The sequence below is a fragment of the Herpailurus yagouaroundi genome, unplaced genomic scaffold (genome assembly GCF_014898765.1).
Source record: "Herpailurus yagouaroundi ecotype Mexico unplaced genomic scaffold, PumYag 140, whole genome shotgun sequence".
Taxonomy (NCBI): Eukaryota; Metazoa; Chordata; class Mammalia; order Carnivora; family Felidae; genus Herpailurus; species Herpailurus yagouaroundi.
Genome location: NW_024412395.1, coordinates 52,983,208 through 52,997,743, shown reverse-complemented (window position 1 = coordinate 52,997,743; position 14,536 = coordinate 52,983,208). Strand labels below are relative to the sequence as shown.

General features: G+C 38.5%; 1 protein-coding gene across 4 annotated transcripts in view; it reads left to right on the top strand.

Annotated features, from left to right (window-relative positions):
• SLC25A12 (solute carrier family 25 member 12) overlaps positions 1–14,536 on the top strand; it is a 209,464-nt gene that overhangs the window by 98,135 nt on the left and 96,793 nt on the right. For 2 of the 4 annotated variants that reach the window (XM_040475386.1, XM_040475384.1), the window contains exon 2: positions 9,114–9,167. In XM_040475386.1, coding sequence (XP_040331320.1) covers positions 9,114–9,167 — 54 coding nt within the window. Of the gene's footprint in view, positions 1–7,895; positions 7,944–8,031; positions 8,152–9,113; positions 9,168–14,536 lie in introns of those variants that run through there. The other 2 variants (XM_040475383.1, XM_040475387.1) reach the window with 2 other exon arrangements.

Sequence of the window (14,536 nt, the reverse complement as noted above, 5' to 3'; positions counted from 1 at the left end):
AATACATATACCTGTAATCTAAACTCTTAGCAAGACATAGACTATTACCATCATCCAGATAGTGCCTTCAATTCCTCTCCTCCAGAAAACATGGTTCTGTTTTCTTTTCCACCATAGATTAGTTTTATTTGTTCTAGAACTTCGCATAAATGTAATCATACAGTGTACACCTTTTAAAAATCTTTTTTTGAAAAGTTTATTTATTTTGAGAGAGAGAGAGAGAGAGAGAGAGAACATAAGTGGGCAAGGGGCAGAGAGAGAGAGAGAGGGAAAGGGAGAATCCCAAGCAGGCTCCATGCTGTTAGCACAGAGCCTGGCATAGGGCTCAAACTCACGAACTGTGAGATCATGACCTGAGCCAAAATCAAGAGTCAGATGCTTAACCAATTGAGCCACCCAGTCATCCCCATCATATGCTCTTTTGCACTAATTCTTTCACTTAGCATGATACTTTTAAGACTCATCCATGTTGTGTGTATCAATAATTTGCTCTATCTTTTATTCCTGAATAGTATTACATTCTGTAGATATACCATAGTTTCTCCATTCTCCTATTGATAGATACCTGGACTATTTCCAGATTTTGGATTTTATGAATAAAGTAGCCATGAACAGTCTTGTACAAGTCTTTTTATCCACATATATTTTCACTTCTCTTGGGTAAATACCAAAAGGTAGAATTGCTGGGTCATAGTGTAGGTGTGTGTTTAGTTTTATAGAATCTGCTAGATCTTTTCCCAAAGTGATTATACCATTTTATACTCCCACTACAGTGCATGAGAACTCTGGTTGCTCCACATCCTTGCCAGCATCTGTTTTCAGTCTTTTTAATTTTAGCCATTCTAGTGGGTGTGTAGTGCTATCTTTTCACTGTGATTTAATTTGCATTTCCCTGATGGCTAATCATGTGCAGTTTTTCATGTGCTTATTGGCCATTTGTACATTATCTTTTGCAAAGTATTTGTTCAAGTCTTTTGTCTTTTGCCCATTTTTAAACTAAGTTGTTTCTTCATCATTGAGTTTTAGGAGCTCTTTTTTTTTTTTTTTTTTAAGTTTATTTATTTATTTTGCGAGAGAGACAGAGGAGAGAGAGGGAGAGAACACAGAGGAGAGAGGGGAAGGGCAGAGAGAAAGACAAAGAGAGAATCCCAAGCAGGCTCTGCCCAGAGCAGCGCCTGACTCAGTGCTCAAATTCACAAACCATGAGATCATAACCTGGATGCTTAACCACCTGAGCCACCCAGGCACCCCAGGAATTCTTTATATACTGGAATATCAGTCCTTTGTTGTGTATATGTTTTGCTGACTTTTCTCCCAGAGACTGTGGCTTGCCTATTCATTTTCTTAATGCTGTTGTTTGATGAGTACAAATTTAAAAAAATTGTTTTTTAATGTTTATTTTTGAGAGAGAGAGAGAGACAGAGTGTGAGTAGGGGAGAGGCAGACAAACACACACACACACACACACACACACACACACACACAGAATCCAAAGCAGGCTCCAGACTCTGAGCTCTCAGCACAGAGCCTGACACGGGGCTAGAACCCACAAACTGCGAGATCATGACCTGAGCCAAAGTCAGATGCTTAACCTACTGAGCCACCCCGGCACCCCTGATAAGTACAAATTTTTAAAAAAATGTTTATTTATTTTTGAGAGAAAGAGAGAGAGAGGGAAGGAGGGGCAGAGAGAGGGGGACAGAGGATCTGAAACAGGCTCTGCACTGACAGCAGCCCGATGCAGAGCTCGAACCCATGAACTGCAAGATCATGACCTGAGCAGAAGTCAGACACTTAACCAGCTGAGCCACCCAGGTGCCCCTGATGAGTACAAATTTTAATTTTAGTGCAACATAATTTCTTAATTTATGGTTATTGCTTTTTAATGTCCTGAATAAACATCCTTTACCTACCTTTGAGTCACTAAGATATTCTTTTATGTTTTCTGCTTAAAGCTTTATGATTTTAGCTTTTGTATTTAGGTCTATTATTTATCTCAAATCAGTCTTGGTGCATGTTTGAAGTAGAGGTTGAAGTTTATTTTCCCATATAAATTTCTGGTTATTCTAGAGTTACTTGTTGAAAAGACTCTTTGCCCCATTGAATTGTTTTAGTACCTTTGAAATCAGATGAGTTTAGGGGCGCTTGGTGGCTCAGTTGGTTAAGTGTCTAACTTCGGCTCAGGTCATGATCTCCTGGTTCATGAGTTTAAGCCCTGTGTCGGGCTCTGTGCTAACAGCTCAGAGCCTGGACCCTGCTTTGGATTCTGTGTCTCCCTCTCTCCCAGCCCCTGCCCCTCCCCTGATTGCAGGCTCTCTCTCTCTTTCTCTCTCAAAAATAAATGAACATTGAAAGAAAAAGAAATCAGATGACTTTATAATTTTGGATCCATTTCTGGGCTCTCTAATTTGTTCTATTGATCTATTTATCAATCCTTATGTCAGCCAGTACCACACTGTACTGATTTCCTTAGCTTTACAGTAAATTGAAGTCAGGTAGTGTGAGTCCCCTAACTTTGTTGTTTTTTTTTATTTTTTCTTTAAATGTTTATTTATTTTAAGAGAGAGAGAGAGCATGAGCAGGGAAGTGGCAGAGGGAGAGGGAGAGAGAGAATCCCATGCAGGCTCCATGCTCATCATGGAGCCTGGTGCAGTGCTCAAACTCACGACCCTGTGATCATGACCTGAGCTGAAATCAAGAGTGGAATGCTTAACTAACTGAGCCACCCAGGTGCCTCTGACTTTGTTATTTTTTAAGTTACTTTGGATATTATGAAGCTTTTGCTTTTCTCCTGGCACAATTTTTATAATTTTTTTTAATGTTTATTTATTTCTAAGAGACAGAGAGACAGAGCATGAACAGAGGAAGGGCAGAAAGGGAGGGGGACACAGAATCCAAAGGAGGCTCTAGGCTCTGAGCTATCAGCACTGAGCCTGATGTGGCCAGCCATGAGATCATGACCTGAGCCACCCAGGTGCCCCACCTGGCACAATTTTTAAAGTGAAATTTTTTTCTTTACTTTGGACCAGATCCCTAGCATCCTTCCTTATTGACCTCTAAATAGAAGGGAGGCAAAAACGAGATCCAGGTAAATCTCCAGGGATAGGGTAGAGAGAGGTAAGTGGCTCACGAACCGGGCAAGATGTTCGTTGTCCCAATTACATACTTCTGGTTGGAGTGGGAATATGTGGCAATACCCCATTATTACCTACAGCTGCCTTGGCCTTTGCCACATGCAGAAGGTTTTGGTATCATCAGCTTTCTTCATCAAAAAAATGAATAATAGCAGTTGCCATGGTCAAATGGGGATCATGCTATTTATTTTTCTTATTTCCTATAGTTGCAACAGTGAATTTAGTGTAAACACAAGGCACTCAATAAGTTTTTATTAGCTAAAATTTGGCTCACTCTTAATCATGACATTAGAGTGTTAAAAAAAACAAACCATTAAAGTTCATCTAGTTCAATCCTCCATCTGATCATAAGGGTTTCCACTAAATATTAGCTTTCACATGACTAATATAGTGATAGGGCCCTCACAGACTTAAACCTCTACAGAAGGTCATTCCGTGAATTCCTTCCAAAATCCATTGAAAAGAAAACCGTCTGTTATTGTCTCCACAAGGGAATAAAGAAGACTGTGGTCCAAAAATAAGACTACTCATCCTCATTGCATAATTTATAGGACTCAGAGTCAGATTGTGAGGAAGAACAGTTTAGGAAGATGTAACTCCAGAAGTACAACTATTTCATCTGATTTTTGGTATCCCACTCTGCCCTCTCCACCAAAAAAAAAATTTATTTAAACTAGAGAAAATGTGCATACAGGGAGTATATTTGTATAGTATGGAGGAATCCTAAAGTGTCTCATTTATCTAGTGTCTATGAGTGGTTTGGGTTGAACTAATAATTTCTGATTGATTGATTTTGAGGTCAGCCTACCATCTAGAACATAATTTTCTCAAACTTGGACACTCAGCCCTTCATATTTCTCTCTAGTCTACCCCTTGCCATTTCCCCATATAGACTCTTAGCAAAGAAGGAGTTAAAAGCACATCTTATAAAACTGTAAGTTTTGAGGGTACGTGGCTGGCTCAGTCAGTGGAGCATGTGACTCTTGATCTTGGGGTTGTGAGTTCGAGCCCCATGTTGGGTGTAGAGATTACTTAAAAATAAAATATTTAAAAAGAAATAAATGAAATAAAATTGAAAGTTTTGTAATATTTCAGTAAAATAAAAGGAACCATTTTATATTCTAGTTCCAGATGTTCAAACATCCTTTGTGTATGTGTGCCAAAGTCAGATCATGCTATTTATTTCAAATATTTTATTTTATTTTTTTAAGTTTACTTACTTATTTTGAGAGAGACAGAGAGCACAAGCAGGGGATGGGCAGAGAGAGAGGGAGAAAGAGGGAGAGTCCCAAGCAGGCTTCACACTGTCAGCACAGAGTCCCATGCAGGGCTGGAACTCAAGATCCATGAGCTCATGACCTGAGTGGAAACCAAGAGTTGGACACTTAACTAACTGAGCCACCCAGATGCCCCTATTTCAGATATTTTAAGTGAGTTTCATCTTGATGGCAGGCGTAAAATGCCGCTTATTCTTCATCATAATGATGCTGTATGCCAGGAGCTTCACTCCTGGTTTAATTAGTCAGTGATATCCTAATGCTCTACTAAGTGTTCATATACCACCTGGATTTACTTCTTGCAAGATGACACTCCTAGTAGCTATGTGGGATATGGAAACAAGAACAAAAATGTGTTCATGTCAGTAAAATAATCAGAGGAGGCTAAAAGATAAACAGAAATAGTATGTTATTAAAGATGGAAGGAGGGCCAAGAGTTGTGGCAGAACAGGCTCACTGGAAATTGTCTCTTGTTTTAATTATTATATTTTAGCTTGTTAGGGCACTAGACATTAGTATAATTCTAACTTTCACCCACAAAGTGATTGGCTGGTTTCAAATTAACATAATGTAAGCTGTTTGGGAGTTAGAAACATGTTTCTGCAGGTTTGTCTAGTAAACCCATATTTTGGTTTTACATCTGGGGTAATATATTATTTTCATGGGCCACAACTTCACAAGCATATTTAAATTCCCAGCTCAGTCAAGCTACATACTGAATCTCTTATGAAACCGATTCTAAAAAGTGACTATTAATGACAATATATAAACATAAATATATTTGCAACAGTTTCTTAGCCTTTAACTGACAACTGTGCTTTCTAAATGTCATTCTCTATAGACTTTTAATGATCAAGTTTTCAACCTGTAGTTGTTCCATAGTTTTAAAATTATTTCATGTTTACAAATGTCATTTGCAATTTAAGGAAAGAGTTATAAATTACTATATTGGCAAGTAATTTTAAAAAACTGTGAAAAGTTTTGAACTATTTCTACTACCTTTTCCCAAATATATTGTGAATCTTATTTGACAGGTTTGTCTTTTGATACCCCATTGACTAAGTTTTCCCTAAATCCTGCTCATTTGCAATTGAAGCACAAGTAAGTTTTAATTAAAAAAAATTTTTTTTAGTGTTTATTTATTTTTGAGACAGAGAGAGACAGAGCGTGAACGGGGAGGGGCAGAGAGAGAGGGAGACACAGAATTTGAAGCAAGCTCCAGGCTCTGAGCTGTCAGCACAGAGCCCAACGCGGGGCTTGAACTCACAGACTGTGAAATCATGACCTGAGCTGAAGTCGGATGCTTAACTGAGCCAATCATTATAACAGAACGATAGGTTGGAAAGCTCTTCAGCATAGGAACTCTAACTCATGGGCTTTTGTATTCCTTTAAATACTTAATTTCCTTAAAGTAGATAGTTTTAATACCTTTGTCCATTTTATTATTATATGATGGATAAAAAATTTAGCAAAATCCATATTTATTTAGGGTAGCTGAGCTTTTCTATTTTCTCTGTATAGCACCCTAATTTAGTTTTAAATTATTACATCATTTCCATTGCAACTAGATTGGCACCAGTGAAGCTCTTGGACTTACTCAAAAATCAGCTATTTTTTAAGGCATATATATATATATATATATATATATGTGTGTGTGTGTATATATATATATCTATATATATGTATATATATGTGTGTATATATATATCTATATATGTATATATATATGTATAATTTTTTTAAAAAGTTGGCTATTTTTATTTGAGAAAATTTTCGTTGTGGCTTGGTGCTTATACCTATGAATTGTTGTGGTGGGCTCTGTTTAAATGTGATGTCTTCCTCTGTAGGAGTGGCCAGTCGGACCCTAAATTTTCACTCCAACTATATAGATTTGGCCAACAATGTATTCCAATAGGAAATAATTCTTTTGTTTATTTATTTATTTTAAATGTGTATTTATTTTGAGAGAGTGCACATGTCAGTGCAAGCTGGGGAGGGAGGGAGGGAGAGAGAGAGAGAGAGAGAGAGAGAGAGAGAATCCCAAGCAGGCTCCACACTCTCAGTACAGAGTCCTCTAGGGTCTTGAACTCACAAACCATGAGATCATGACCTGAGCCAAAATCAAGAGTTGGTTGCTTAGCTGACTGAGCCACCCAGGTGCCCCAATACTTTTATTTTAAATAAATGTCTTCCTTTCCTTAAGTACTTTTATTCAAACTAAGGAACTTTGGCCTACTAAACATTCTTCCCTTGTAAAGTAATATAAAAAAAAAATCTTAAGAATCCTACTTAGAGAAATGTCATGAAAAAAGAGAGAGCAAAGTATCAGGAGCATAAGGGTGTAGAAGAACAAAATATGAATTTGTAAATCTTTATGTCCGATAACATTGTTAAAAGAACTTTGAACAAGTTGAAGAAAGAATGGTGGTAAACAGTTAAGTCAACTGCAGCAGAAAAGTTCATTATAGGAGTACTAGTAATGTAGCATTCCTTATCAACAATTTACATTCTCCATTCCTCTTTCCTCATTTCTATTAACTTGGATACTTAATACAAACATGATTAGTGAGACTGGAGAAAAGGGAAGCCTCCTGTTAGATTCAACATTGGAAATGTGAAAGAGGGTGGAGAGGGATGGGATCATAGAGCTAAGTGATATTAAAATAAATCTTATGTTGTTAGCTTTAAAAAAAAAACCCAGCAAGTATGCTTGTAGTCACAAATAAAATATACTTAAGGTTGGGGTTTGGGTAAGCATTAACCATCTGTAAGATCCTAGAAGTTAGGGACACAATGCTATTTGTTTTTGTATTTTTTACAAGCAGGACTATGTCTAGCATGTAATAGATGCCCAGTAAATGTTGAGTGAATCATTATGTGGCTCAATACCTCAATATAGTCATAGTGGCAGAACTCAGTTTTAGAGACATTATTTTGGTTCCAGGTAGAGCTACTGCTTAGGCAGGGCCGGCAATCTTCATGTACTGGCGACTTGGGCCAGAATTCAGTACCAGTCCTGTCCATGGACAGATGGATTTTTTTTCTGTATGCATTTGTGCCCCACCTCATTGCACAAAGGATTTGGATGATTAGGAATGTGGAGTGAGTCTACTAATAAAGCTTTATAGTAGTACAAGAATTACAAATATATTAAGCATATTCATCCGATGCCAATTTAGGGGCAGATTTCTCAAGTTATATTTCCTTAGGTTTTGCCCAGAGTGCATGGTCCCCAATCCTTTTCATTGTCAATATTTGCCATTAGTTGTCATTAATTCATTTATTAGTATCATTAATGGGACATGTCATCTGATCTTTCGAAATCTTACTCAGTCTGGGCCCCAAGCGTTCCTTTAAGTCTCAGGATTAAACGACTTTGGCTGAAGTCGGTGCCCAAAGCCACACCCATTAAGAGGCCTTAAGAAACCTGGGCGGCGACTGAGCAGTAGACAACCACGCGGCGCATCGGAATCCCAGGGCTGGCACTCCAGTCTAGCCTATGGGAGGATTATTCCCCTCCCCAGCGAGACAGGTCGCCGGCCGGGACCAGCTCCCTTTCTGGCGGGGATTCGGGGCCCTTTTCCCGCCCCGCCCCGGGCTCATTTGCATAGGGACGCGCGCGGCGCCGGCGAGCGGGTGGGCGGGCGCGGCCGGGGAGGCGGCGCGCGCGCGCCCTGACAGCTCGGCCCTGCTCGCTCACTCGCTCGTCCCCGGCTTCCGAGCACAGCATGGCGGTCAAGGTGACTCCCGACTCTCTGCTGCTGCCTTTATTGCATAAGAGACATCCCGGGACCTTGCCCCCGGCCCCTCACCTCTTACCATTTCCTTCGTTGCCTGGTTCTTAGATAGCGTATCCTGGGGCTCCAGCTTGCGGGTGGGAGAGCTGTGTGGGGGCTTGGACCGGAGGGAGAGGATGCCCGGCTGGGGGAGGGGAAGTAGGAGGGATTATGAGTTGGAGGGGCTTGTGAGGACCAGGTCGGTGAAGGAAGAGTAGTGCCCTGCCTTAGGTGCGTGAAATTGTGAGCCCGGAGTTGGAGGCCATCAGAAAGGGAGTGGGAGGAAGTGGCATGTAAAGCCGGGGATAACCTAAGGCATCTGTGTATTGCAGTGGGGGAGGGGGTGAGGAATTGGAGTTATTTGGGGCTTCGGTGGGGCTGGGGGCAGTGGTTGGCATTTGTGCTGCTGGTGGCAAGATGTCGAAAGTATTTGGAAATGTAGCAGCTTTCGTATTTTAGGTTGGGTGGCGAAAGACAGGGGCGCAGAGATAATTATATTCTGGATTGCTTTCCATGGGGGAGAAAAGCTGCTAGGCCAGGCGATTGATTTGGGTGTTTTAACTTTTCTGTTGCCCTGTTCTTCCTGGCCTTTTGATTTGGAGGTGGGTGGTTGCTATTGTGTTGCTAGTGGATGTGGAATAAAATAAGAGATTGATCCTCACTGCCTTCCATTTCCAGTCCAGAGGAAATCTGGTAGATTTGCTGTATATTAAGCTCTTCACACCTGTACTTCCACTCTGTAGCCATAGATCTCCAATTTGACAGGTGTTATCAGTGTTAATACTTTTGGTTTGTTTTAAACGAAATGCCCCTATAAAAGATAAGAGCATTGATTTGTTAGCATTTGTGAACTCTAATCTGAAGAGATGATATGGTCTCTAGTAAAGCATTAACTGGCTTTTTCTTTTTTCTTTTTTTCCTTACAGGTGCAAACAACCAAGCGAGGTGATCCTCATGAGTTAAGAAACATATTCCTCCAGGTAAATTGGCTTGTGTGGCACCTTTTTTTATTGAGGAAAAAAAAGTGTAAGCTTAATGGTTCTCAGGCCTTAACTTTCAGGAATATTCTGTTTTCATTTATTCTGTTTTTTCCCCCGCTTATTCTTAAAAACATGGGTAGACAATGTAGTTTGTAATTCTCTTATTTTGTTAAGGTGTGAATACACATTTTCCTTTTTATTAAGGTTTGATAAAATGTTTTCCTCAAAATTTTGTTTTTTAACATGACTTAAAGTATGTGAAAAGAGACTAAAAACAATTTCCAGCTTCCCTTAAGCACTATGATCAAAATATAACTTCAAAACATATCGACACTCTTGTGTAATTACTATGTATGGTGATTAATATTCTTTCTTTCTTGAAAGTTGCAAGTTTATAGTTTTCCTGTTTATAACCATTTATGTAATTTGTTAGCGAGATAAGAATATTGATAATGTGTGTGTCTTTTCTCCCTCTGCTTATTTATATTCATAGATAGCCTTTTGGGATTTTATTATAAAATATTACTGTCTGCAATTCTTGCAAAGATCTACCTTCTAAGTTTTTAAGATCAGTGACTTGGCTGTAGACTTAAAACAAGTTGGCTTAGTTTTTTGTTTTGCTTTCTTTTCTTACATTTCAGAAGTTCCTCATGCAGGAAGTTGTACTTAAATAGATGAAAAGGGAGACAAGCTAAGGTGTTCGATTAAGTATTGTGTTTTTCTGTGAAATCTTCTTTTGAAAACTTTCTGTTCTGAACCTGGGTTCTTATATAGAAACTTTGACCTTGGGCAGGTCCCTGCTGGGTATTTGTTTCCTCTGTAAAATGAGAGGTGATCTCCAAGGTTCCTTCCAACTCCAAAAGTGTATGATTCTATATTAGGAACAGATTCTAACATATGCTCATCAGCCTGGACTAGATAACATTTTTATCTGAGACATGGATTGCTTAAGCTATTGTTGGGGAGGAGGCTGCATAGATGACCATACCATGTGTAACTCATGAAAAAAAATTAGCTAAAATTGGAATCTTAGATTTTATAAAATCTGATAAAGGGAAGGATCATTTCCAGAACATAAGTAATTATAATAGAAATAGTCTGTTTCTGGCTTGAGACCTTTATTCCTAACAAGTGTTCTTAAAAATAGTGTAAAATATGTCAGTATTAACCACACCATGATTATACTTAGTTGTTTTGTGAGATGTTCATGTGATACAGTTAATTTTATTTTCTATATTAAGTAGGCATGGAAGAAATCAGTTGAAATGGTTCATGATGTAGTGCAAAGAGCACTGACCTAGGTGTCAGGAACACTGGGTTCAGTTCCCGCTCCTGCCTCATTTTGATTGTTGGATCTGTAGCTATCTGTCTGGCCTTTCTGGGCTTCACCTTCTCATGTGGAACTCAGTGGGATGTTGGGAAATGGGAATTGAGGTCCTTTCAGCTTTAAAAATCCAATGGAAAAAAAATCTGTGCTTCTGCATGGGTTTGGTTTTTTGGGAGAGGGAGGATAAGAATTCAAGGAAAGAACTGGGAGTATCTATGCTTAGCTTTTTGACAATTTAAAAATCTTACCATTTTTTAAAAATATTTTATTTTTGGGGCGCCTGGGTGGCGCAGTCGGTTAAGCGTCCGACTTCAGCCAGGTCACGATCTCGCGGTCCGTGAGTTCGAGCCCCACGTCGGGCTCTGGGCTGATGGCTCAGAGCCTGGAGCCTGTTTCCGATTCTGTGTCTCCCCTCTCTCTGCCCCTCCCCCGTTCATGCTCTGTCTCTCTCTGTTCCAAAAATAAATAAACGTTGAAAAAAAAATTAAAAAAAAAAATTTTATTTTTAAGTAATGTTTACACTCGACCTACAACCCCAAAATCAGGAGTTTCATGCTCTACCGACCGGGCCAGCCAGGTGCCCCCTATCATTATCTTTTTGCACATTATTTTGATGATGCCCTTGTTTTATTTTTATATTGAAAAATTGTGGAATTAATAACAGTGCATTTAGTACTAGTTATAAAGCACTGACCCAAGAATTAATTGATAGATAAGACATCACAGATACTTACCTTTACCAGCTAGAAAGGTAGAATATAGTTAGTTGAATCTATTTGAGGACAGTTACTAAGTAACAGATTTTTTTATTCCTGTTTTGTGTACTTCAAACTGTAGCTACTTGAAGCTATAGGACACTGTTTAGGAGCAGTTTTATTTTAGAAGCATACGGTTTATTAATATTTTAGAGAAAATAGGCAAAAAATATATACTAACTACAGTATTTCGTTAGCATTTAACATATCAGCCCAAGAAATATTTACTAAGGACTATTTGCTGTGTGCCATGTGTGCACTTGTATTTAGTTTAGCAGTAGGCATCAGTTGAATAATCGAAGGAGAGGACTAAGCCAAGATTTGGATGGTAATTGACATGTGACTAGCTCCTTTCTCAACCCATTCCACCTCTAACAGATTGCAGTTGAGGGAGTCAAGAATAATGAAGTCAGATACATAGCCTCTGGTAGAGCAATTGGCTTGCCTGGATAAAAGTGGCTGTAATAATAATGACAGTGGCTAACACTTATTGATCATTCACCGGTGTCCTGGGCATTGGCCTAGTGCTTTAAGGGTATTACATTAATTTTCATAACAACCTTAGGAGGTAGGGTTAGAGTCCCCGTTAAATAGATGAAGTTAAATGACTTGGTTAATGTCATTTAGTTCTTAAGTGGTGGAGGCTGGATTCCAATCAAACTGCAGAACCTGTATTCTTAACCCTTACGCTAAATCACTTGTGGGGGGGTCTCTAAATGGGGGGTGGGTAATTTTTTGAAAGCTAGAAGTACATGAGGTGCTAATGGCAGCTGTGTTTGTTAAGTTAAAGGAAAAAACAATCTGGTTACTTAGGTGATGAAAAAAAAAGTGCCTTTGCACCGTAACTACCTAGAACATTTGGCCAATGAGTTTGGATTTGAAACAGTAGGGATGCACTATGGGTTTCTGAGTGGGCAAATTGAAGTGGTAAATTCTGACATCTCTTTGTGTATGTTGGATAAAGTGTGGAGAGGTTGGAAGTAGGTAGGGCGATCAGCTAAGAGGCTATTGAAATAATACATGTGGGAGATAATGACCTGGAGTGTCTAATGGCTGGGGAAATGGGAAGGAATAAGAATACCAGGGACTTTGTAAGGGATGAATCTATTGAATTTGGTATTAAATATAGAAGTAAAGGAGGAAGTAATGAATCTGGATGGATGTTAATTGATAAGGCATCTATTTTGGGAATTATTGGTGGGGGAGAGAAGTTTAAGTTTCATTGTTAAATAAGTATGTCCTAATATGTTAAATCTGACAGGAGCGGAGAGATACAAATTTGTACAGGTGGTAGATAAATCCTTGTGGTTAGGAGTTTAAATATAAAAGAAACAGGACCAGGAATAAGGGACTGATTTATAAGTGATATCCATAATTAAAGTGGAAAGAAGGAGGAGGAGAACGAGGGAGAATTGTCCTATGGGAGTTTAAAGTAGTTTCAAAAAAAAGGATACGGTCAAAGATTAAAATTATTCTGTTATTAGTATAATTTGATTTTGGTAGGATTTGGGGGTTACTTGAGTTCTGGATCAGTGAGATATTTAAAGACTACAGAGAGATTTAATTTTGAATTTTGGAATACAACTGAAAGCTGTTTTTGTAAATTTAGATCTGTGGCATTAACTGCCTAAATTCACAAATACTCATTTGTTTTTGTAAACAGGAAAATACTTCTCTTTGAAAATGCTGATATATATATATGTTTAAAAGTATGTGAAAAGGGCTTTAGAAAAGTGAAGCATTATTATTTTGAGTATAGGGACATAGGTTTATTTTTTCTGTGTTCATTGCTTCTCAAATTTTGATGACCTATATTTTCTATTAGTTAAAAAAAGGAGCAATAATATTCACTAGGATTCTGCTGTTTCCAGCTTCCTACAAGTTTATAAAGTTGGAGCACAACAAATGAATTCTTATGTGTTAGACTGTGCTGTAATTTACAACCAGTTGTCAAGCTAAGATTTTACTATTACTACCCTTACAACTGTCATTTCTTGATTTCTCTCTTCTTTTACCTCTCACCCACACACTATCATTGACCCGATTTTGCTACATCAGAAATATACAGTAGCAAAAGGAGACAAGAGAAGCAATGAAGAGGGAGGTAAGGTGAGGATAACAGGACTGTCACAGGCTGATTGTTATAAACGTGAGGAACTTCAAAACGAGAAGTTAGTCTATGCTATGTGGCAAAGTAGGTTTATCAAAAACTGTTATAAGTGAATGATTTGTCAAGATCTCTTTTTTTTTTTTTTTTTGGGTTGGTAGACTTTTTGTTGTTTGCTTATCAATGTATTGTATGGTAAAAGCAACACATGTTAAGACTGTATCATTATATATGTTAGACCAAAAATATACTGCAATGTAGAACTCAAGTATTATTTTGAACCTGTTCTTTTTCTCATTATCACCCAATGTAACAATGATTATCATATCCCATGTAAAAATTATGAAAATGCGTTTTCTGTGTTATTTTATTTTTTAAAGTTTATTTATTTTGAGAGAGAGAGAAACAGTGGGGGAAGGACAGAGAGGAGGGGAACAGAGGATCTGATGAGGGTTCTGTGCTAACAGCAGAGGTAGGGCTTGAACCCACAAACCATGAGATCATGACCTGAGCCTAAGTTGGATGCTTAACTGACTGAGCCACCCAGGCATCCTGTGTTGTTTATTTTATAGAATAAATGGAAGAAGGTGCTGCTAACGTAAAGCAAAGAGTGATTCTTCCTTAGTGTTTTTATGATAATGTATTCATTTTTAATTGAAAGAAATATCCTTTTTTATTAAAATAATTTTTAATGTTTATTTATTTTTGAGAGACAGAGACAGAGCATGAATAGGGGAGGGAAGAGAGAGAGAGGGAGACACAAAATACGAAGCAGTCTCCAGGCTCTGAGCTGTCAGCACAGAGCCTGACACGGGACTCGAACCCAGGAACCACGAGATCATGACCTGAGTTGAAAGTCAAATGCTTAACCGACTGAGCCACCTAGGCACCCCAAAAGAAATATTCTTTTACTCAATAAATATTTGTTTACATATTACATATGTATGTATTTTTGGCAATAACCTGGGGCTCAGAAGGGAATTAATTAAGCGGGAGACCCTTCTACCTTGTTGGAATATGCATTAGGGCTATCTTTTCCTTTTTTTTCTTTTTAAGTTTATTTTGAGGAGGGAGAGAGTGTGTGTGTTCATAGGGAAGGGGCAGAGAGAGAGAGAGAATCCCAAGTGGGGTTTGAACTCATGAGTGGGGCTTGAATTCATGAACTGAGATCATGACCTGA